The 24,421-nt window shown below is 41.1% G+C and overlaps 1 protein-coding gene across 2 annotated transcripts in view; it reads left to right on the top strand.

The window, feature by feature from the left end:
- Positions 1 to 8,215: 8,215 nt before the first annotated feature.
- The window catches only part of bsna (bassoon presynaptic cytomatrix protein a), a 197,813-nt gene continuing 181,607 nt past the window's right edge, over positions 8,216 to 24,421 (top strand). For both annotated transcript variants that reach the window (XM_074682147.1, XM_074682146.1), the window contains exon 1: positions 8,216 to 8,905. In XM_074682147.1, the coding sequence (XP_074538248.1) occupies positions 8,216 to 8,905 (690 nt within the window). The remainder of the gene's footprint in view (positions 8,906 to 24,421) is intronic.

The raw sequence follows: 24,421 nt of genomic DNA, 5'->3' as shown, positions 1-24,421 counted from the left end.
TCGGTCTCTCCAGTCATTCCAGATGGGCTGTGGTCAAACTTTAAAAACTAAAACACTTCGTAGAAACTTTTCTCACACCCGATTGTTGTGATGATTTGAAGATATCGTTTGGCTGTCTTGTTTTCAACTCCTCTTTTTCTGAAAAGTTTCTTTTTTATCAGTTATATAAGGTTGAAAACAAGGCTTTAAGTCACATTTAACGATGACTGACAGCTGCCGTTCTTGTGTATTTTTTTCAGGGATTGTAAAAGATGTCAGAAGGTAGAGTCAGGAAGTGGTTAGACTCTTGAAAGTAAAAAAATATAGATATTTTTGTCACCTAGCTCCACTCAGATTCTCCCAGAATCCCTCATATCCCTCTGGCTGCACAACTGCTACCAATGGCGTGGGTATTTTGGCTTCATAACAGCACAACGGTAAATGGCAGAACCACGCCGTCCACTCTGTTTACAGTCTACGGTCTCTACACTTTCCCATCTTCTTCTTATGTATCTGCTGATCTTCTCTGCCACCTACAGTAGTTTACAAGCCTGATAACGATAAACAAGCTCCTCCAGACCCCGCCTCCCCCATTGAAAACATAATAGATGCTATAGACATCAATGGCAGTTACATAAGTTACATATAGTGCTGTCAGGGGATTAAAAAAATTAATCTAATTAATTACAGGATTTGTTATTAATTAATCTAATTAATTGCATTTTAATCTCATATCTGCTTAAGGTCCCAAAATAAAGAATCTGAATTTCAGGACATTAAAATTACATTAAAAGACATTAAGAAATAAGGTGGGAATGTATACAACACATTTTTAGGTACCCTGATGCATAAGGAACACATGAAAAAAGTTTTAGGGTTCTATCTTTACAAAATCTACACAGTCCTGCACCTAAGGTAAGCTGATTTGATTTTTAGGACGTTTTTTGCTTCTGTTCACATTTTTACTCACTGTGGACTCATTTTTCACTGCAATATGAACTTCTATACTTCTATGAGGTCAGGAGAACCAGGGCTAAAGGCTAAAAACTGTGAGGAACTATGTACAAAACACTTTTTTCAAGTCTTGGATCAAAGAAAAGTGAAGTATTCTCAGTTTTACAAACTCTGAACACACAAACTGTTGCACATTGGTGCAGAGCAGCCCCAAGCTGAAACATGACACCAGGAAGATGGAAGGAAATTTTCTAAGAATTCTTTAGATTTAAATACAGGATATATATCGATCATTCAGAGCTTGTTTAATGCAGTAAAGAGTGTAAAATTACCTGTTTTTTTACAGAATTGAGCAAACGGTTGATTTTCTGCAGATTCTCAAAAAGGACGTGTGAATAAATGAGATGTTGACGGCAGTCCCCTTAATGGCGCTCTCTCTTCCTCCCGGTTCAAAGCATGTTGCTAGGTGTGATACATTGAGGGACCGTCGGAAATGTGAAAATCTGACGAGAACACCACTTTTTTCATGTAGGACAAACGGTTTGTAAATGGTAGACATTTGAAAATAAGTGCGTCTTTGAACGCTTTGCGGGTTTGGGATCCAGATTAATCTGCGTTAATTTTTATGACGCGTTAATTTGCGGTGTAATTAATTAATCTAATTAATGCGTTGAAATGACAGCCCTAGTTACATATCATCCTGGCTTACTGACTGGCTGGTTTGTGAGTCTCTTCAGGACTCAGCATTTCAGCATTTTAAGAGCTGTTGTCTATCCTCTCAGGGTTTGACCTGACAAAGTTAGAATTTTTACCTTCCACACGTCAATATCAGGATGTTTGTTTTCCCACCAAAAACCTGTCGACCTGTAAACTATCAGTGAAGAAAAAACGTTTTATTTCGCGTGCCACAGAGAAGCCTCTGTGTAACGAAGGCCTTCTGTTCCCTTGATACACATGAACAGTTGCTACTCCAAGGGAAGTAATCTACCAAATATAATGGTGTTAATGTTTTAAAAAACAAAGCCACATGGGAAACAAAGACGGCTGGTAGTCACTGACTGTTATCACCAGCTACGCCAAAATAACTTGAAAGATGGAAACTGTTTTGATCACATAACATCTCCTGCAATGATTGTAAAGTGGATCCACGACTGTTGAACTATTACTTGTAAATACTGGGACAGACGTAGGTCCACTCTCACTAGAGCTGTTGATTATAGAAAAATAGAAAAATACGAGACTGTTTAAAAGGCAAGTATATAAAATCAATCCATAACAAATAGAAAATAGAAGAGAGAATAGAAAATACTTTATTTATCCCCGAGGGGAAATTCAGAAGTCACCGCAGCATTTAAGAAAACAAAAGTAAGAAAGAGTATAGAAAGTGCAAAAAGATCCATAAGAAATTAGATGACGACATCCCGTCCACCACTCGTCCACCACTCTCCAGCCCAGCCAGTCTCCACCTCTACAGGGTCCAGGACTCAGCCTCCCCAGCAGTCTGTTCAGTCTCTGTCTCCTGGATCCTGTCTGCTCACAGCAGGCGAAGCTCCTCCAATGTGGGGCCGGCGTCCGATGTCAGCTCCGTCAGCCACGTCCGTGAACAGCACGATGCCGCTGGGTTAGCACAGCTAGCTCGTCCATCCCTCGGGGCTAGATCCCACGTTCTCAACAACGATGGATGGAAGGACAGGTCCACGTCGTCACCTCCCAGCTCACATCCGAGAACCAGCACGTCGTCCTCACCTCCTCCTCCTCAGCTCGAGGGAAATCATCAAACCCTACACTAGTTAGCATTGACATGCTACAGGCTGCTAACAGCTAATTTCGCATGTAAACAATGCAGCCATGGTTACATGTAGGATCTCCAGACAAACACAGGAGAAAAGTAGTAAAAAATACCGCCGAAGCCACAAAAAGTTTGGTGTCCGTGACCGACAATGAACCATACAAAGTGATGATCCACTCCAAATACAAAGATTACGAAAAAGAGACGAAAAAATTACAAGAAACTGACAAAGATGAGAGAGCTGCTGCAACAGGCAGCTACTTGGGTAGCGCCTAGCAACGGAAGAAAAGTGACACATATTAAAAAGTTTTATGTCTAAATCTTAATATTTGTTCCTACTCTGGTCTGTGGACATGCAGGAGGTCTTTTGTCTATGAAGACCACTGAAAAAGGGTGTGACACCATCTCTGAAAGTTCCTCTCCAGCTCTCTCTGGTAATCTGCTCATGTCTTCCTCACTTAGATTTGATTGGCAGATGAGCTTTTTCCCCTCGCCCACCATCAGTTTGTAGATTGGAGGTACTAATGAAAGAGGGTCAAATCACTTTGACTGAACAAGCTTGTGTATTGGATCATTAAAGCTGGTTGCCACAGTGATAAATGTCCCCAGTGTGACTTGATGGAGAAGTGGGTAAACACACACACAAACACACACATACAGAGGAGTGTTCCTAGTTTTTGGGTTGTCACCCAAATTAGACTCAGTACCTCAAAACAATTAGAGCTGCCGTGTCTCTGAAAATGGTAATTAGAGCTTTCATTGTTATAGTCTCTGTTTCTCTCTATTTTTTCATACTTTTTAATGTATTCCGCCCCAAATGAGTGTTTTGTCTGTTGAAGCAAACAACTTTTTTTTTGATCATTAAACTCCCAAATATGGAGGATAAAGTATTCACATTTGAATGAGGACACACTCACAGTACAGCTTCTTTGCTGATAAGCATGTAGTTTGTGTGTACATATTAATCATTCTCTTTTTTTCTGCTCTCTGATTGGCTGATGATGTAAGTGGTTAAAGTTAGCTTTTGAATATGCATTATTCTTGCAGAGTGCTGTCAAATTTGTCATCAAACATGAGGAGCTGTGAAACTTTGTAGGATCAAACTCTTTGTTGCATCAATTTCAGCGTTTGCTAGAGCTTATTTTGTACCAGCAAAGTAAGACAGACAAGGCTGTCCAACAGCCTTTGGAGAGATAAATTGAATATCAGAAAAAAAAATCAACAAAAGAAAAAGGTTTGGGAACAAAGTCATGGTCAGTGCTGACTAAACAGATGATCGTATGAAAAAAGCAAAGGGAAGAAAAAGTTTGTTGAGGAAAAAAGGTTGCAGAAGAGAAAAAGACAGATACAACAGAGGAGGAGAAAAAGTCAAAGGTAGACTGAAAGATTTTTGTCAGAGCCAGACTGTCCACAAAAAGAAAACCTCTCTGTGAACAGGGAAGCCGCCTGGAACATTGTGACACAGGGGCTCTGTAAATCAACATTTCCAATTTCAGTGTGCTCAGACCATTTAAAGCTGGCTTCACACCGAGCCCAGACTCCTTCAATCAATGACAACACAGGCTGTAGAATAGAAGAACTGACGAGAAAGATTTCCTTCAAGTCTGATTTCCATACACAGTACACTGCATAAGAAGTGAGGAATACTCTGAATGTTGGATTCACACAATCCTGTGTGTTAAATAAGTCAGAATTTTCCTCAAAACATTTCAGTTCCGAAAGTCAAATCGACTGCCAGACGATCAAGGTTTTCCTTTTCTTTTCAGAGATTCAAAAAGCCAGTTGAAGAGGGCGGTCTGATATCGAGGTGCACTCAGTTTGAAAGCAGGGCCAGAACATTTCTCATACAGAAGCGGCGATGATGGTTCCTGGTCACAAAAGAAACAAAGACTGAGACGTGCACCTTTTGCACTTTGCGAGGATTGAGCTGGTTTTATTCGGGCTGGAGTTTTAAAAGTTAAAATACCTCAACTGATGCTTTGTAAAAAAAAAATCTGATTTGTGTTAGAGAAAAGCTGCAAAGAATCAAAGCTCAATTTGGTATCACTGAGATTGTGTTAATTATGGCGCCCCCTGTGGACAAAGTCATTCCTAAACTGATTTTGTCTTGTGAAAATCACGTTTCATTTCTTTATAATTTTTGATTTTTCAACAAAAATCCTGTTCTATTCTCTTTATCATAGAATAATATGTTAGAATAACAAAAACAGATTTTTCCTCAAGCATTTTTCCCCACAATCATTAAAATAATACAAAATGTTTTTTTGCTTTTATCAAGATGAAAGAGTGCTGAAATGATTTTGAGGATTTGGTTGTTTACTTCATGTTATCGTATCAAAAGGTGTCCTCAGGCGGACTTTTGAACCAAGTTGTTTCCCTTAAGGTGTGTGTGTTTGTGTTTGTGTCTCCTGCCTCTGGTGTGATGATTGTATGTTACGTAGGTGTTTGTACTCAAGTTATTTTCTGCCTCAGGTGTGTGTGTGTGTGGGTGTGTGCTGCCATCCACACACAGTAAAAATGTGCATGTGTGTTTTCCCTGTCTATCTAGCTGCAGCTTCTCATGTCTCTCTTTAATTTGTTGATGCCGCTGGAAGTTCGGGGTCTTTTCACCACGCTGAGCAGCCACCAGTGAATGAAAGTATAATTATTTTTGCTGTTTTAATGTTTTCTGCTTCTCTGGCAGGAAGAGAGATAATTGAATTTGTCAGAGTATAGTAACAAAAACCAGGCTGAATTCTCCTGCAGTGCTCATTCATTTAATAAATTGGGATATTTTTTCCATTAAATGGTAAAATGGCTTCAACCTAGGCAGCTCATTGTATCTATTCTACCTCAGCCGCAGAAAAAAAATCAACTCCACATTTGTGGATTGACTTCAAAACAATGACTTTTTTGTATTAGAATGAAATCTTCACCAACACATAGTTTGAATTCATGACAACCTGTTGCTTGTTCTCAATTACAGTGCAGTTTCAACATGACTGCACAGGATCTATGACTGTAGAGGAGAGAGATTTGTTGCTCCTCTACAGGTTATAGTTGGATTACCTTTAAATTACGTAATTTTCAAAGCCAATAGAGGAAGATATACTCTCTTGATTGCATATTTTATTATAATTTTTTTTTTTTTAGAAAAAATAAAACTTTGATTTCAGATCATGATAAAACATTTGCAAGACTTTGCCAGTAATTAAAACACCCACATCATGTTACAGTACAACAGTTTCCCTAATATATGAGGCAACAGGACAGTGACGGTGATTAAGTAGACCCAAGCAGAAATGACATTTTAGTCATGTGTCATTCATGAATAATTCGTTCAAAATGAACAAATCATCTTGTTGAACAAATCAAATCACTTACTGAAAAGAGATGCTCATTCCTTAACTTGCACTCCTCTATCTTGTCTTTCTCTCTCTAGACCGTAGGAGTTGCCCAAAACTGCCCGCCCTCTTCCTTAAATGCCAGTGATACAAACTGACCGAACCAACAGGACAGAGTTGGTCGGGAGCCTTGTGTTGCTCAAGCCCGCCCCTACATCTCCCTCTCAAGTTCCCAAAACTGAGAAAGTAGCAAATACAGTAGTTAGGTGTTGTGAAAATGGTAGCTGTTCTCAGTTTGCAAATGGCTTATACTTACTTTCACTAAGCTGAATGTCTTAACATTTACAGGCGTTCTCAATTCAATCATGTTTTAGTCAGTGCAGTGTGTGTGTGTGTGTGTGTGACTGAGGCTGGTGACTCGCATGTTCATGTTAAAACAGTCGTACAGTCAACGTCCTTAATGGGAGTTTCAACAAAAATCACTCACTGACTGTTGTTCACATAATGTACTGAACAGCTGAATTTACTCAATGACTGAACGACTGAACTCCACCTCTAAGTCTCTCTTCCTCTCAGTCAGACAGTCAGTGAGTGATTTGTGTACTAAACATAGTGAACAGAATGGCCGGGATAATTAATGTGATTGTTTTTGTAGCTTTCATTTTGTTAACTGTAGCTTTATCCCACAAAATTCTCTGCTCAGTGGCTTATTATTCACCACCAGCTGCTCTCAGTGCAATCGCAAGCAGAACGTAACATTTGGCCATGTTTCAGATTATTGAATTCTGATTTGCAGGCAGAGCTGTGGAGAAGCACTGAACAATTCTTTTGAGCGAATCACTGAACTGAACTGGTTCAGCAGAAAGATACAATGAGATATCACAGACTGATCAGGGTTAAGGTCAGGGTTAATTTAGTAAGCTAGTTTTCTCGACATGCTAATGTTGTCAGTTCATCCTGAAGCAATTTGTATTTTGTGTTTAGCTTTGATATAATGTTGGTTGAAACTGCTCCAGTCCCAAGCTGAAGTGCTAATTAGTGTCAAAACACGATTTGACTTTAATGTAATTGGAAAAAAATGATCAAATCCTTAAGGGTGACAGCCCATGTGAACATGAGCACAAAGACTAGAATATTCCACGTCTATTGGCCCATATGTGCACACAAATGTGGAACTAGGAAGTCACTAAACAATGGAGTACTTTCCAGCACCTGCTACCAAGCTTCAATGAGACAGCTATGGTTGTAAATCAGCAATTCGATAAATGACCCAGCATCAAATTCATAATCAACGCCACTGAATGTGGGCCACAAAACTGTGAACAATTGCTCTGATGTCAATCACCACCGCTGTCACTCCCTGACGAGGACTTGCGAGAGGTCTACCAGTCGCGATTCAGCCTGCGTGGTAGTCCATCTGACATTGCTTTGCCTTGCATACTCTGCTGGAGGCGAGTTCATTGGCAATTCAGTGACTCATGTCGGATGATTCTTGGGTTTTGGCCTTCTTTATGGGTGTTTGAATCTCAAAGCAACCTCTGTACTGGTTCCCATGGTCCATGAACTTCAAAGCTTTATCAGACCACACTGTGAGAGATTTAGACTATGAAGTTGTTTGAACAAACAGTCGATTCACTGACATGGATTAGAAAACAGACCTCTGGTTACGTTTCAATTTTAAAAGCTGTGTCTGCACTGTTTATCAAAGTGTTGCAGCAGAAATGGTTCAGAGTCAGACATTTTCTTTTTTGTCTAAATTGCTGGGAGCGATTATTCCACTCATTCCTATCCATTGATGGGTGATAGTACGAATTTAACACATCGCTTTGATGTCTTTTTTGTACATGATCAAATTTTCTACCAACTGTAACAAAGATGTGCTACTTGATACTGAATATTATTTCTTTTGTTTGTCTCTTTCAGGGGCCAAATGGGGTCAATGGGTAGCCCCAAACCAGGCATGCAACAAGGAGGCCAAGCTGGAGGCATGGGGGGAATGGGAGGCATGGGGGGAGGAGGAATGGGAGGAGGTATGGGTGGAATGGGAGGAGGTATGGGAGGAGGAATGGGTGGAATGGGAGGAGGTATGGGTGGAGGCATGGGGGGAATGGGAGGCATGGGTGGAGGAATGGGAGGAGGAGGTGGAATGGGAGGAATGGGAGGAGGTGGAATGGGAGGAATGGGAGGAGGCGGTATGGGAGGTATGGGTGGAGGAATGGGAGGAGGAGGTGGAATGGGAGGAATGGGAGGAGGTGGAATGGGAGGAATGGGAGGAGGTGGTATGGGAGGTATGGGAGGAGGCGGTATGGGAGGAGGAGGAATGGGAGGTATGGGTGGTGGAGGAATGGGAGCAGGTATGGGCACAGGTGGAGGAATTGGGTCCAGATCTGGTGAGCCATACCGCCTAGCAACTCATGAGAGTCCCTCCTCTCCCCGACATATGCAGTCAAGTCAGGGGTCCGGCATGGGTCATGGTCCAGGGACTGGTCATGGGATGGGTCATGGTCCAGGGTCTGGCCACGGGATGGGTCATGGACCAACTGGGTCCAGTATGGGGGGCCACACAGGTCAAAGTCCTGGCCAGCATGCCTCTCGTCGAAACCTCCAGGTTGACTTCGGGGGTTCGGGTGGCTCTAGGACAGGCCGATCTCCATCCATGTCTCCTGACCGCGGCGTGACACCCACCTCGCCCTACTCGGTGCCGCAGATTGCACCGATGCCAAGCAGCAGGATGTGCCCAGTGTGCACCACCACAGAGCTGACCAACCCACCGGCTGTACCCAACTACAACACCTGCACCCAGTGCAAGGCCACTGTCTGTAACCAGTGCGGATTCAACCCCAACCCACACCTCACTGAGGTAAGTCTGGGTGGATGGGGACATGACTGTGCAGGATGGTTTCACTCTTTTATCTTCTGCCCATGTCTGTCCTTACCTCGTCCCTATAAATGTGTGCAACAGAGAAGATTAATGTTGTTCTCCAGCTGAATAAATGGAATCAATAATCAAATAATGCTGATTTATAGTGAGCGACTAAGTATTCGGGTATGAATTCAATTTAATACTCAAGGCAGACAGATGTCACTTTTGATTAATGTTTCAGGTTAAGATGATAAACAACAAGACAAACACAACCAAAGTTTGGGTTTGGAAACAGATCCAGCAGTGACAGATGGTAGAGAGATTGCCCTGGCTCCGGCCTCGTGCTAAAGGGAGACAGACACAGTCACAGAGTTTTTTCGTGTTGCAAAGGCTACTCTTGTTTTTGTGCCAATAATGCACCTTTGGCTTGAAATAAGTTGAAGTGGAGTGTCTGAATAAAGTGCACAAGTCGATGCAGAGAACGGGGTAGAAGACGTGCAAGATGGTTTGAGGCGAGGGAGATAAATGAGGTCAGGAAGACAGAAAGATAGCATTACAGCTCAGAGAGAAACACTTTTTAACCAAAACATCCATTTTGAAAACTCTGTTTTTGTGCAGATCAAAAAAACATGACTGTACTGTTAACTTTGCATATATTTATGTATGCAGATTGAGTCGATCACATCCAGAGATAACACTCAGATGATCAAAAGAATAAGAGCGTGGCAGTATTGAGGCTGTGTGTGTGTTGTGTGTAAACTGTACTGTGAGTCTTGGTGAGAATTTGTGAGTGTAAAGGCTCAGCGAGTGGCAGTAATTCCTTCTTGAGGCGCTGACAGAATCCCTGTTAATGTGCCGAGGCATGGCACATGGGTCGTGACAGTGACCGTGTTAATTTGCTTGAAGCTTCATTGGACTCAGGTGTGGTATAAAGACAGGAAGTTACATTTTTTTAGCCAGCGGATATTGATGGATGCAACAGAGACCGAAAAGTAGAAAGGCAAAGAAAGAAAATACAGATAAATGCCACTTAGGAGTTCTGCAGAGATGCTCAGCAGGCGAGGAGAAGCAAGGAGGAGCGGGGAGGTTAAGAGGCCTCCTTTGATTGAGAGCAGTGTGACACTCGCCTTTGGTGACAGGTTCAAACTATCAGTGCGGTGTCAGTGTCTGGTGACAAATATTAACTCAGCCCCTCGGTGTAGACAGGAGAGACTGGAGACAGACACACAGTACGCAGAAGCACAGGGCTTTACATCTGATGTTTATCGTATGATGGTGTCCGACTGCGGCGTATTCCAGGGGCGTGGTTGCAGACAGCATGCTAAACACTCTGCTCAGTCTAACAAACAACTGTGGATGTATTGTTCTGTCCAGGTTTTTATTTGCTCCTGTGGGGGGAAACACTGGCACCACAATCATTTATGTTTACCTGCTACATCAATTACCTTCATGCTTGTGGCTAACAGTTTAGCATCCTTTGGCTGAGCAGCAATACCAAATGACTACAAGAGTTAATGAGTGTGTGATGGCTTTTTTTGATATATAACAAACAGAACACAAGAACTCTTTTAGTAACCTAATATTGAAATGAAAATATGACAACCACAGACCTTTTTATTGTGCTAGTGCCAGTTTTTTGTTTCAATTCAAACACCATTCCTCTGAAATGGTCATGGTCCTGTTTAGGAGGCAGGGCAAGTTTGTTATTTAGCACATTTTGGCAACAAGGCCTTTTAAAGTGCTTCACAAAGATACAAATAAACATTGAAAAGGTCAGCAAAACACATTAAAGAAAACAAAAATCAAATAAAAGAGCAGAAAATACAAAACAGTAAAATTACAAGAAAAAAAAAGGTTTTAAAAAAGATTTTAAGTGACATGCAGAAAAAGTTGTGCAATAAGAAAAATATTAAGATGATTTGTTTAAACACTCTAATCATAAGCAGCTATAAAAAGGTGAGTCTATAACCTCCTTTAAAGGAGCTAAAGATTTTTTTTTATTTATTTATTTTTTTTTTTATAGATATTTGCAGTATAGAAGCTGAATGCTGCTTCTCCATGTTTGGTTCTGACAGGTTTCTGACATGGTCAGTGATTTTTAACTTTAACATCTGGACTTTTAATCTCTCTGCTCTGACTCCAGAAACAACAACCTCAGTTTTATCTTTGTTCAACTGGAGGAAATTAATGCTCATCCACTCATCCACTTGTTTATTTGTTTGTATTTACCCAGAGCCTGTATGTACCCATGATCACCTGGTGACACTGTAATGTAGAACTGTGTGTCGTCTGCATAATGATGGAAACTGACTTTGTTGTTTTCTATATCCTGAGCCAGAAGGAGCATATAGATGTTAAACAGAAGAGGCCCCAGGATGGAGCCTTGGGGGACTCCATGTGTTATTTTTGTCTGCTTAGATCTAGAGCTTCTTATAGACACAAAATAGTCTCTGTCCTTCAGAGACTATTTTGGGAGACTATTTTTAAGATTTTAATCAGCTGAGTACTGTGCCATTAAGTCCCACCTAGTTCTCAAGTCAGTTAATTCGTATGTCAGGGTCGGCTGAGTCAAAAGCAGCGCTGAGATCAAGCTGCAGTTTGACTGAAACTCTACCACTGTCAGTGTTTAAGTGGGTGTCATTAAACACCTTAACCAGAGCAAAACGGTCTTTCAGTGTCATGAAGTCATGTAATACCTTGAGTGCATAATAAAATCTTGATTCTGACCCCCAACCAAGCAAAATGTAAACATATTTATGCTGGAAACAGTTTACTCAGTGTTTGAAGCTCACTAACTCATCTGCATGATGTGTAACACCAAACCAAGAATCTGGACACTAGCAGGTGTGATGTGCACGTGATCCCGTGTGTGCATGTATATGTGTGTGCACATGAGAGACAGCGCACGCGAGTGAGAGTGAGTACTACAGGTTAATAATGTTGGATGATGCTAATGGGGTTGAGGGAGTGAGGTGTTGATAAGCCTCTGACTCAGGGATTTGGACCACACTGTTGAAAGATTAACACAGAGTCACTCACAGATGCACACACACACTCATACTCCTTCACAAGTGTAGATATGGAGACGCCCACACAACAGGCACATATAGTCAGCCCCACTTGGCTCAACATAATTCATGCAAGAAGCCTGTGCAATAATTTACTACGTTAATTAATCAAGAAAACCAACAGGGATTTCCTGTAGGGCAAAATGGGAAACATAACAAGAAGTTGAGCAAACATCAAACTCATGAAACTAAAACACAACTTTAGCTCATAAATTAAATATTTCTTGCTTTCACAAAAACCTCAAGAGAAAAATAAAAGGCTTGATTTTAAAATATTTCATTATTTATTACAGAAACATTTTGCTTCATGGCAAGCACACAAGAAGAAACTCTGCATTTGATTTCCAGCTCCAGCTTAATGCGCTGGTCCTGCTATTGTTTGTGTTCCCATGAATTATGGATCAGCTCCCTATTTCTATTAATACTCACCATCTTCTCCATTATTTTCCTGGTTAATCAATGCTCCTTCAATCCCTGTAATCTAATGAACAGTCCCACCTGAAAACCCTGGAACTCTCTGATCTAATTAACAACATTAACATGACTTAGCTGGACGGGTGTTAGAGATTTATTCATATTAGCGTGTCACATGCACTTACTTACCTTTCTGAGCTCACTTTCATGTGAAAACAAATAGTCTAAGCAGTAATTAAATAATAATGTTTCATCCAAATCACTTCTATGAAACCTAAACATAGAATCAGGACTCTTTAACTGAGACGCTCTGAGTCAGAAAATCACTTTAAGTGCAAATAATGACAGAATTCTAACCCATTTTTGGGGTTAAAATGAATAAAAGAAAACAAAGAAAAAAAATTAAATCTAACAATGAAAATAAAACGTCTCAACATGGAAAACTCTGTTAGCATACTTTACAACAGTAGCTAAAAAAAAGACAGTTAAGCTCTTCCTGTGTGGCAGATCTCGAGCCATGTTGTGTCTGTAAATATGGATTAGTACTTAAACTGAACATCATCTATTATTATCGCGGCTAATCAATTCACTGTGTGTCCTGGTAATCTAATAAGCAGTACCACACTCCACACATCCGTGGTACTACGCTGAGATTTCATTTGCATCAGATAACATTTAGCAGGCTTAACCGGGCCAGCCAAAGAGATTATTTTATATTAACAGGTCAGGTTTGATTCTCTATGACTGTCGGAGCAGTGTAAAGCCGCTCATGTAGCTCCCTGACGCCGTTAATGTTTCCCCTCAGGGTTTATACTGACAGCAGATCCTTTGCCAAGTGTTTTAAAGCCTCTCTGAGTGTCCAACGTCCTCTTCTGTCCAAAATAAAGATGAATATTTTAACTGAACACCCTCGATCAGGATCAATAAAGTCTTTGCTCTGCAGTAAGGGCTGCTAATGTCTGTGTTTTTCTACTTTCTGACGTCTCATCTTCAGAGAGTTGAGAAGACAAAAACAGGACGGTGACGCTAACTGTTGGGCTAATCAAGAGTGTCAGGAGCAGATTTAAACACTTAAAGAGGCTGTGAGGAGTTTGAGCTTCAAAAAGTCTCCCTTCTGGATAAATGCCCGCTGGTAATCCACAGAAAAAAAATGAGATTATAAGCTCCAATATAGGTTATTTTGAAATGCTACTTTGTAGCTACTTCTTAGCTTCCATCTGATCGAGCAAGACTGGATTGATTTACGGCACGTCCAAGTCTCTATAACAACACCACGCTGGCTGATGAAGTTTAATAGTGAGAAAAGAGATCTGTGTTTTTCTCTGCTGAAAATGATTCCTGTGATTAATTTTGTAGTGATGGTGGACACTGGAGCCTAACTGTCAAACAGAAAAAGGACAGAAGAGCAGAAGAAAGATAAACAAGAGATTGATAGAGCATGAGCTAAATAACCAGGATTCACTAACGTTACATATTACAGACACCTCTTAGAGCACTAGAGTCTTAGAGCTTCTAAACTACTGTACAAACTGGCAGTTAACTTGTTGTTGTGTTAGCCTGTGGATGCATTGTAGCACCGAGCTGCTAGCACCACTACATATAGCCGGCTTCTGACCATAGACTGTATAAAATATGGACGTAGCCTCCGCGAGGTCACCTTTCTGTTCCTGATACTGTTAAATGAAGCCAATTCGTGGATGTAGCCACATTCGCTACAACACCAGCTGTGAGTTTCCTTTCGAACAGCTACAGGGCGCCCACCAGTCACGTGAGCTGAGCTGTGTCTCTGATTGGACAATCAAACGATCCTAAGGACTTTTAAAATATATAGTTAGAAAAAAATTCACTCACCATACAGTGTGTGCTGATAGTGAAATCAGTGTTTTAGACCCAAGCTGTTTTTTGAACCAGGCTGTAAATATGCTTTTTAATTGCCTTAAAAGTCTGTTTTAATGGCTGGGTGTGTACATGACTTACAGTCAAGTGGATTCTTGATGATGGCTTCACTTCTACTAACCAGATATTGCCCCTTGCCTCTGACGTACGGTACAAACTTATGTTGGCTTGTTATCACATTTCAAACAACAGCTCTACATAACTGTACTGATAAATACCTTTCCTCCTTGCGTCGTATTGGGTAAAAAGTTGACTTTCAGGAGGAAACTTTAAAAACAAAACATTGATCAATGTTTTCAACACATAGGGCTCTAATTTCGTGGCGCAGCACAGGGGGCGCAAGCCTGGCACACCCCGCACAGTGTTGATTTCGTGCGGCGCACCGCCATGGGCTGCCAATTTGACAATTTGGTAGACCATCTGCGCAGAGATGGGTGTGACGGCGCGCCAGGGGGAGTTGACGGTGCACCAGAGGGAGGTGTCAGCAGATTCATGTTGGTGCAGTGACAATTTCGTGCCAAAAACAGTGCAGAAAGTGCGCTGAAATCTCGCCAGCTCCAACCTGGTCTATCCCTGGCGCAAAACGCAGCGCACCCCACGCAGCTGTAATTTGGTGACAGGCGCACATGTGCGCACACGTCATCAAAGCCTCAGAGGCAGGTTTCCAGAGTGTCAGACACATTTTAATGCAATAAACAATCACAGCAATCACTATTTAATGTAACCGTCTGAACCAGCATATACATTTATATCTATATTAACTGTCCCGTCACATCTGATGTCAGATTAAAGCCGTTTGTCATAATGGAAAGTTAACCTGACGGCAGCTGGAAGTTTGATGCACATGATACAATTAAACAATAAACAGCCTTAACATCTGATACTGAGTATATATCTGGTTCTCTCATTCCATTTAATTCAAAGAAAAGAGGGAGAGAAAAGACGAAGAAAACAAGAGACAAAATAAATATATGTCACTCAGAATTTACCCGTGATTTCCCATATTTCTTTGTTTTAGTCTTTATTTTTAACGTGATCTAAAAAGATGGAGTACATTATTGTAAGGAGGATGAGGTGGAGACACTGGGAGAGTATACAGTATATCACCAAAGGCTCTGCTTGGCGATGACAAACCAGGAGTGCAGGTGGATCAAAAGTATTCTGAATGGATAAGCCAGCTGTGTAACTGTCTCTTCATTTTGTTCTCCTATTAATGACAGTAACAGATTAAATCTGTCCCGGGAGCTGGCCCACACGGTGACACGCTTCGTGTCCTCTGATGCGCCCCGCTGTCCATTCTCCTGCTGCAGGAACAGCGGCTCTGACCGTCTCCGCTAACGAGTCTTTCCAGCACACTTTCCGCGGTGCTGGGGATCAGTCAGACCAATCAGACGCTGCGCTTCGGCCGCAGGGCATTTAAGGGCGAGGAGAGGCGCTCATTTGATTGGTGAAAATAGCGCTCGGCTGTGTTAAAGCCACTCATGGCTTTTCTCCTCCCTCTCTACCATTTACGCGGAGGGAGGCGTGGACACACACCTCTGCGCTCCACTGCGCCTCTCATGGCACTGCAGAGCCCTTAGAATCAAACAACTTTTCCTATCACATTTTTGTTTGTCTGATCACACAGTTTAGAATTTTCTTTGTCACTTTGTTGACAAACTGGGGTTTACATAAAGTAAGGCCTCTGAGAACTGCTATGGAAATGAATGAAGTTGTGTATGTAAATGAGGAGGGAAAAAGTTTGCATGAAGTCCAGTTCAATTCTGAAGTTTCCCTTCAGTAACCCTCCATCAGAATCAAACTATAGCAAAGTGAGTGCTGAGTCATTTCACAGAAACATCATTTTCGAGACTAGACTGTTTTTTTTAAGAGGCGCAGACTGCAAAATTGCTGGTAGCTTCTCCTTTTATCAAACAAATAAGTGGCATCTGGGAACGAACCAGCTGAATCCCTTTCATTTGATGTTTTTCTGTGTGCTCTGCGCTGTGAGCTGCTGTTGTCAGTTTAGCACCTTAAAAAGGATAAACCTCGAGTGTTGCAGCTCATATGAATATGGATGAGGGATATTGAAACACCCACATGTCATGTATTTGCAGCTCGTCTCTGAGAGCTTTCCACTCTCTGAGAGAGAACACCTGGGAAACACAGTGAAAACCCTCGCTGTGAGGGCTCCTTTCAGGATGCTGTGCGTTCAATTCTGCCTTGAATAGCTGCAGCTTGTCACCTTTTCCAGATGTTCTGGAAATGAGAAAACAAATTCAAACAATCAGCCATGGATTTCAGATGTTTGTAGCATCACAGGTAGTCAGTGATATCACTCATGCTACAGTCACACACGAAGCGTGAGTGTGTGTCAGCAGCATTCACTCACCTTTCCTCATCTGCACTGATTCGTGAGGAGCAGGTGGTTCTGGAGACTGAAATGATGTTTGGAGCTGATCTTACCTTTAGAGAGCAAATACACGCTGATGTCTTCAAACTTCATAGAGGTATTTATGGTGTTGAAACAGGCTGAACAGCTTCACATAATTATCTCTTTTTTTTTTTACCCAAGATGCACATGACACCATTACTGAACATAAATATTAAGTTGTTTCAATTTATGCTGAACCTAATGTGTACTGAGTAGACTCATTTATAACAAACATGTTTTCAACCTGCACTGCTGGAACTGTTATTTCTCTTTTGAAAAAATATACCAACCTGGAGACAAATGAACCCTAATGCAAACACTTTCACAGAAGTGACTCTGTGAGCCATTAGTGAGAGGAATGTAATGCATGCAGTTTTGTGGAGGCTTTTATCCAAAGTGCTTTGAGTGGGCGACCTAGTGGAAATGGAAACTTTTACTCTAACTTCTGACTGCCAAAGTATAAGGCTTTATCTTTTTTGTTTATAGTTTAGCTAGCTTATGGTCCGTGTTCATTTGCTGAATCATCCTGAATCAAATCTCATTATGATGAAAAAATCAACCTTTAAATTCCAGGTTGAAGATACAGTAACCTGTTTATTAGTCAGTGTTTCAAACTCCGCTGATGCAGCTCATCATCAATCAATCAATGATTGTTCACCGTCTCTTTGAAATGCGATGTGCTGTAAGGAAAAGGATGCTGAATTTTCTGCTATTTCTACACAGCTGACCCTTTGCTTTCAATAACTTCCAGCCCCAACTTTTCAGTGAAAAGCTTTACATCTTCAAAGAAAAAACCCTGTCATTTCCTGCTCCATTTATGTCCTGAGAGTAGTGGCCTTTCATCTATTTTGAGTAGGTGCCACTTCAACAGTAGACACTGCTGTTACACAGAATCTGGCTCACCTGAGGCTTCATCTTGATGATGATGATGATGATGATGTAAAATAAGTTAATCTTTTTGTAGTATCTTTTTCTGATCCTTCGGGCCTCCTGCAGGCCTCGTTGGGATGGGCCCCTGAGTCCTCTGCCTAAACACTTTATGACTGAATTTTCAAATACCTTGATCTTAGACTATTGAGGAAGAAGACATGGAGTCCATTCAGCCAAGGAGTTCAGCCAGCCTAAATCCAAAAAACTTTATTCAAAACAAGCCATCTTGAACAAAGTGAGCCCCCCAGGGCCTCTTAACCTCTAAAGACCCCTAAAAACCTCTACAGACCCTACGAAAAAACCTCCTCTCCAAGTCAGAAGCAGCTTCTTCCATATTTTGGTGTTGGTTGTTCCAGATGATCTGCAAGACATTCCTTTCCTCAGGACAACACAGTGATTGGCTGTTCTTTTCTGAGCAACAGAAGCTGTCCTTACTGGGTCCACATTTGGAAGGTGTGCTGCAGTAGTCAATTTTGACTTCATAATAGAAACTTCTGTTGCACTCTGAATTGGAGCAGGCTCAGGTTCTGTGTCCTCAGATGTTACCACGTTATTTCTGTCATAGCTGGCCTTGGACCTGCACGTCAGCCGACACTTGAGGAAGGAGACTAGTGGGACGCAGGGGCGAAAATCCCGTTTCATTGTTGGGGGGGACAATAAACAGTAAAATTTCAGAGACTGATTCCTAGGGGGGGGACATAAAAATAAATGCTATAATTTTTGCCGTGTTGTTTTATATTGTGATATTAAACAGTGAGTAGTCCCAACCATGGATAATCAGCCTAGATTTAATTTTCCTTTAGTTCATGAAAAAATGTTTTGGCATGAATGTGGAAGCAACACGTCCACAACACTATGAACTCAATAATTAGTATTTTATATACAAATTAATGAAAAAAGTGTTGATTTTAATTGGAGGACAATAAGGGGTTAAAATTAACAGTCAGAATGGAATTAGAAACTGGATCTATTCAAGATCTAAGTCAAAGTCATTACTACTTTATTTTTAAATCAATAAATCTAGAATAGAACATAAGACTTTAATAAATAATGGCTTCATCTATGAATTCATAAATCTCACTAGAGATGCCTCTATCTCACTAGAGGCATGTTAAATAGTTTTAATATTTGTGTCATAAATGAGAGGACGAGGATGTCAGCATGTCACCTGTCTGTCTTATCTGTCACAGCCTTCTTTGCATCATGGAGCAGAGGCTGTTTGCCAGCCAGCAACAAACGGTGTGATAATTAACTTATACAAATTGTTCAGTGTTTTAATGCACTTAATCACGATCCTTGGCGCTCTGTAGTCTGTGTGTGCGCACCACATCGGATGGAGGCTTAATCAGCGCCTTTTTTTTTTAAAGCATACTGTCAGACTTCGGAAAAAGGAGTTGACATTTGCTTTTCATTTTCTCTGTGTGTCTGTTTAACAAGTGAAGTTATGATTGATAAGTCTTTCAGTGAAAGCTACTTACTTGACCGCGACCCTCCGCTCTGTCTGTATGCGTTTATTTGTGTGCGTGTGCGCGGCTGCAGCATCCGTGCAGGGAGGAATAGATTGGATCAAACCACTGCGAGGATCGCGCGGGGAGGGGTGTGTGTGTGATCTTTCAACAGTTAAACTCGTCAATCATTGTGTTTTAAGTAGCATGACTTTTATTACACCATTGAAAAAAACCCGTTACTATTAGAAAATTAATTACAACTGGATTTTTAGGGGGGACAACTTTATGGAAGGGGGGGACATGACCCCTGCGTCCCCCCCGGGATTTGCGCCTATGGTGGGACGTGATAATGTCTTCATTTGTCAGTCAGAAAGAGGAAAACTTTAGATGTTACCCATTACAGTTTTCTATTTCTAAATTTTCCTCTAACAGTCTCCCCAGATCTTTTATTTACTCAAACAAACACACACTGTATGATGTGTGTCCTTATGAGGACAGAAAACAAAGTGTAAAACACCCATCTGTTGAGGGTAGATCAGATTGAGCTTTTCTGACTCACTTGGGTTGTGTGTTCAACTTGCATTGGTCAAAACTACTTGGACTACATGGTACAACAAACAGAAACCTGGATATTTCAATAAATCCGGAAAGTAAAGTTATATAGTAGCTTGTAGTGAGTTAGGGCTCTAATTTTGTAGACCAGGCGCAAGCGCAGGGGCACCTGCCCTGCACCGGCCTTCGGAAATATGGGAAATCACGGGTAAATCCTGAGTGACATACATTTATTTTGCCTCTTTTTTTCTTCATCTTTTCTCTCCCTCTTTTCTTTGAATGAAATGAAATGAGAGAAGCCAGATATTTACTCAGTATCAGATGTTAAGGCTGTTTATTGTTTAATTGTAAGATGTGCATCAAACTTCCAGCTGCCGTCAGGTTAACTTTCCATTATGACAAACGACTTTAATCTGACATCAGATGTGACGGGACAGTTAATATAGATATAAATGTATATGCTGGTTCAGACGGTTACATTAAATAGTGATTGCTGTGATTGTTTATTGCATTAAAATGTGCCTCAAACTCTGGAAACCTGCCTCTGAGGCTTTGATGACATGTGCGCACATGTGTGTGCCTGTCACCAAATTACAGCTGCGGAGGGTGCGCTCCGCTTTGCGTCGAAAATAGACCAGGTTGGAGCTGGCGAGCTTTCAGCGCACTTTTTTGGCACGAAATTGTCACTGCGCCAACATGAATCTGCTGACACCTCCCCCTGGTGCGCTGTCACACCCATCTCTGCGCAGACGGTCTACCAAATTGTCAAATTGGCAGCGCACGGCAGTGTGCCGCACAAAATTAACACTGCGCAGGGTGCGCCAGGCTTGCGCCCCCTGGGCTGCACCATGAAATTAGAGCCCAATGTGTCAGAGGCTTGAATGGAAACATTTTGTGAAAATAACATGATAAACATGAGTGTGTTGATACTTATGTTAAGCACTTTGCTTTAATTCCTGTACAAATATTTAAACTACACCTAAAAATTTAAATCTTAAAGCCATCACACTAGGTGAAAGTCTTCACACTAAAGAGATATCTATGACTAAAAGCCTCATTTGAAGCTTATAGTTAATGTAACTGAAAAAGAAACCCATAGAAAGCAAAGGAATATTATCCACTGGAGCCGCTGTGGTTTACACAGGCTTGGTCTCGCTACCTGCATCCATCTCTCTATTATCTCTAAGCTGTTTGTCATTTAGGCCTTTTGGCAGCAGCTCTTCCTCCCTGTAGCCTCTTTGCTGTCTAACAGCCTGCATACTAATTTTAGACTCACTGTGCATGTAGGGTTGCTAATAGGAATGAGTGTGTGTGAGTGTCAGCGTGTGTGTGCGTATGTGAAAGATTAATTAGTTTCAGGGGGAAATCTGCAGATTGTGCTTTTCTCTTGTCCTCTATCGAATCTTGGTACCTGACTGTCACACACACATGCACATGCTTTATTTAAGCAAATGTGAGACTATAGTTTTCTGTCATTAGTTACACACATACACTAAGTACTGTACAGTAATTTGTTTGCATACTCGTCTGGCTGCATCATGAGTGTAGTTGTTGAAATACTCGGCTAGGCTGTTCATCTTTCAACAAAGGATACCTCCAGTAAGCTTGTACCAGATGAGTGGGATGTAAACAACAGCCAAGGTAACACTCGAGGTCACTCTTGTTGATGCTGAGATCCAGGCAGAAAAAGCTTCAGCTGCACCAAACCAACAAACATGTGGCAGCAAACTTCTGAGTATGGCGTGCAATGAGCAGTTTCTGTGCAGCTGTATAGCACAGTTTACAACCTCATTAGCAACCAGTAATTTAACATGAGTTAATTCTATCTGGGCTCTTTGATTGCAACTGATACCAATGGAGGGGTACGAATCCCCCCACTCCCTGCAACCAGCGTAACTACTGACATGCCACCCACCACTTTAGGTCACGTGTCTTGAAACAAAGACTAATCTTAAAACTGCCAATCACATACTACAAAGTGGAAGCACAGAGAAGAACAGTTACTTGTGAGATGGATATCATCTCTGCAATGAATGGAAGTGATAAGAATAACATGCTTTACTTTATTGTAAATGTGACTGACTGTTAAATGTTAGTGATGAAGTACTAGTTTAGCTAGTCCAGGTGATTTTAAGAAAGAGCAAAAATATGCTTTTTGCTGGGAAAAGCAGCCTGTTGTTGCTACTTACTGCTACTTATGGGAAAAAAAACACTCATCCTTCATTGTTTCAGCTAAACAAAGGAGGCCCAAAAAAAGCAGACCAGTAGAAAACCAAGATAAGCAAGTTAACTCTAACAAAGTCCAAATCTCAACCAAGAATCCAACTGAACACAAGAATATTCAGAGAAAGAACACACAAGAAAATTCAGTGGAAAGAGACACGAAAGGTAGGAAAACAGAAACTATGCACTCAAGCTTATCAGTCACAGGTGTGACACAGAAACTGATCTCACTGTGATTGGCTCATTGGGTTTGTAGGCGGGACATAACCATAGGTCAATTGGGACCGTAAACTGTAAAAAAAAAAAAAAAAAAAAAAATGGACGCCATCTTGCTCAGCTTGAAGTGAGGTCGCCACAAAAACTGCTCCCCCTGGTGGCTGGCTGCAGTATTGGTAAAAAAAAAAATCTGTCTCTCCAATCATTTCAGATGGGCTGTGGTCAAACTAAAAAATTGATTCAATTCTGATTGTTGTGGTGATTCGAAGATATCATTTGGCTGCCTTGTATTCAAGTTCTCTTTTTTCTGAAAAGTTTCATTTTTATTAGTTATAAGAGGTAAAAAAAAAAAAAAAAGGTTTTACATCATGTTTAACGATGATTGACAGCTGACGTTCTCGTGTATTTTTTTCGAGGATTGTAAAATATGTCGGGAGGTAGAGTCAAGAGGAGATTGAACTCTCCAAAGAAAAAAAAGTATTATTGTTTTTGTCACCTGGCTCAACTCAGATTCTCCCAGAATCCCTCAGTCTCTACTGCGCAGACTCTGGCTGCACAACTGCTACTAATGGCTCCGCCTGTGACGGGGGAATTTTGGCTTTAAAACCGTACAATGGTAAATGACCGTGTCTCGGTTAATGATTGAGACACAGCCTTAAGGCCCATTTATCCTTTCTTTTCGTGCAAAAATGTGTCTGTCCTTTTTTCAAACAATGGTCCTTTACGTTGGCATTGCTGTTAACCAATACATCCACTAGGGGGGCAGACCAGAGTCAAAAGTTTATGATGACAACAAACTCAAAAACAAACAAGGCAACTGGGAGGTATTGGTGATGTACCTCTTGCATAAAAGACAAAAACTGAGGCAATGTTGTAGCAGATGGTTGGTGAGGCAGTTAAATACATCGCAAAGTTCCGCTGTTGTTATTTCTTCTTTGTGTCTCACAAAAGTTTTGTATTGGGTAGTAACAGCAACACTGCCCCCACAGTTCCCACTGCTGCTGTTCTGTTTGGCCTGTATTTGTAAGCTTCATGGAAACGTGCAGAAATACAGACAAAATGAACACAGAGCACAGGGAGAAGGCTCCGTCCGTATCCGGAAGTAATGTTAAGCAATATGGGCCCACAGAAAACATGCTATGCAAAATAAAACAGGAAACACTCTGGACTATACAGTGTATTTTATTTCCTCAGTAAATCGTTCTTCATCAAAAAATGTTTTGGGATTTAAAGAATGTGACTGTTATATATAATTAGCTCCAACTTAGTAGCAGAGGCTGGATGTAAGAGTTATAACTTGTGTAAATGGTGAGCTTGGATTAAAGGCATGTGTTTGGATTTATCCTCAACCCAAAGAGAATTATACGGTTCACAGGCTGAGAAAGAAAAACAAGGTTACAGGGTGAGTGAGGTAACAGACACCTTCATATCCTCTCAGCATTTCTCTTCTTCTCACCAACTATCATTTCCCCACCTGATTCTGCAGCAGTCTGCTGAAGAAGTGAGACTTATTCCTATCATCCACAGCTGCACTTTGTCTCAAGACCTTATCCAGTTTAAAGGAAAAAAAAAAACTTTGTTGGTGTCTGAGATTTTAAATAAAATACAAACATCTTGTCATCTTAGCACTGCTACAGACAGAATGAAAGAGATAATGCAGAGGGAAGTTTTTCAGAATGTAAACAACAGCTCAGGTTTTATTGTCTTTCATCAAAAAAGAGAGCTTTTAGTGGAACATTGATGTTCAGGGGAAAATAGACGAATTTGTTAAAACACTACCAGATAAACAGGAGTCATTTCGTGCACGGTTTGGTTCTGTTACCTCAAAATTGTAACACAACTCAATTTGCTTTCACTTGAAACCTTGGAATCAATCAGGTGTGCAGTTTAAAGAAATCAAAATAGTCGGAGTGATCACAGCATTCTCTTTCAATATCTCACCATTTTTTTTCTGCACCTCTCTAAAACTGTGTGAATGAGTCAGAAAGAAAGAGAAAGTGACAAAAGAAGTCCCGGTGTGAGGAAAAGAAAGAGACAATGACACAAGCAGTTAGAGTAAGAGTGAGGGCGTGAGAGAACAAAGAAGGAGACGGTGGAATAAAGTGATGGTTGAAGGTAGGAAAGGAATAAAAAAAGGCAGATGCGCTCCATGAATAAACACAGAAATGTAACGATTAAAGCAAAAACTGGTGCAAGTTACACACACACACATCTCAGTCCAGCCCATTTCACTTCCCAGCTATGCATTTCATCATCGTGGATAATTAAACCTCACAGCTGTGGATCGTTCTCACACACACACACACTGCATAGAAAATGCAACATAGCTGTCATTATCATCACTTCACATACT

The sequence above is a fragment of the Halichoeres trimaculatus genome, unplaced genomic scaffold (assembly GCF_033239565.1).
Source record: "Halichoeres trimaculatus isolate MK-OKI-2021-1 unplaced genomic scaffold, fHalTri1.1 fHalTri1_scaffold_11, whole genome shotgun sequence".
Classification (NCBI taxonomy): domain Eukaryota; kingdom Metazoa; phylum Chordata; class Actinopteri; order Labriformes; family Labridae; genus Halichoeres; species Halichoeres trimaculatus.
The sequence above is the reverse complement of the archived record's forward strand: the minus strand, read 5'-3'. Positions and strand labels throughout refer to the sequence as shown.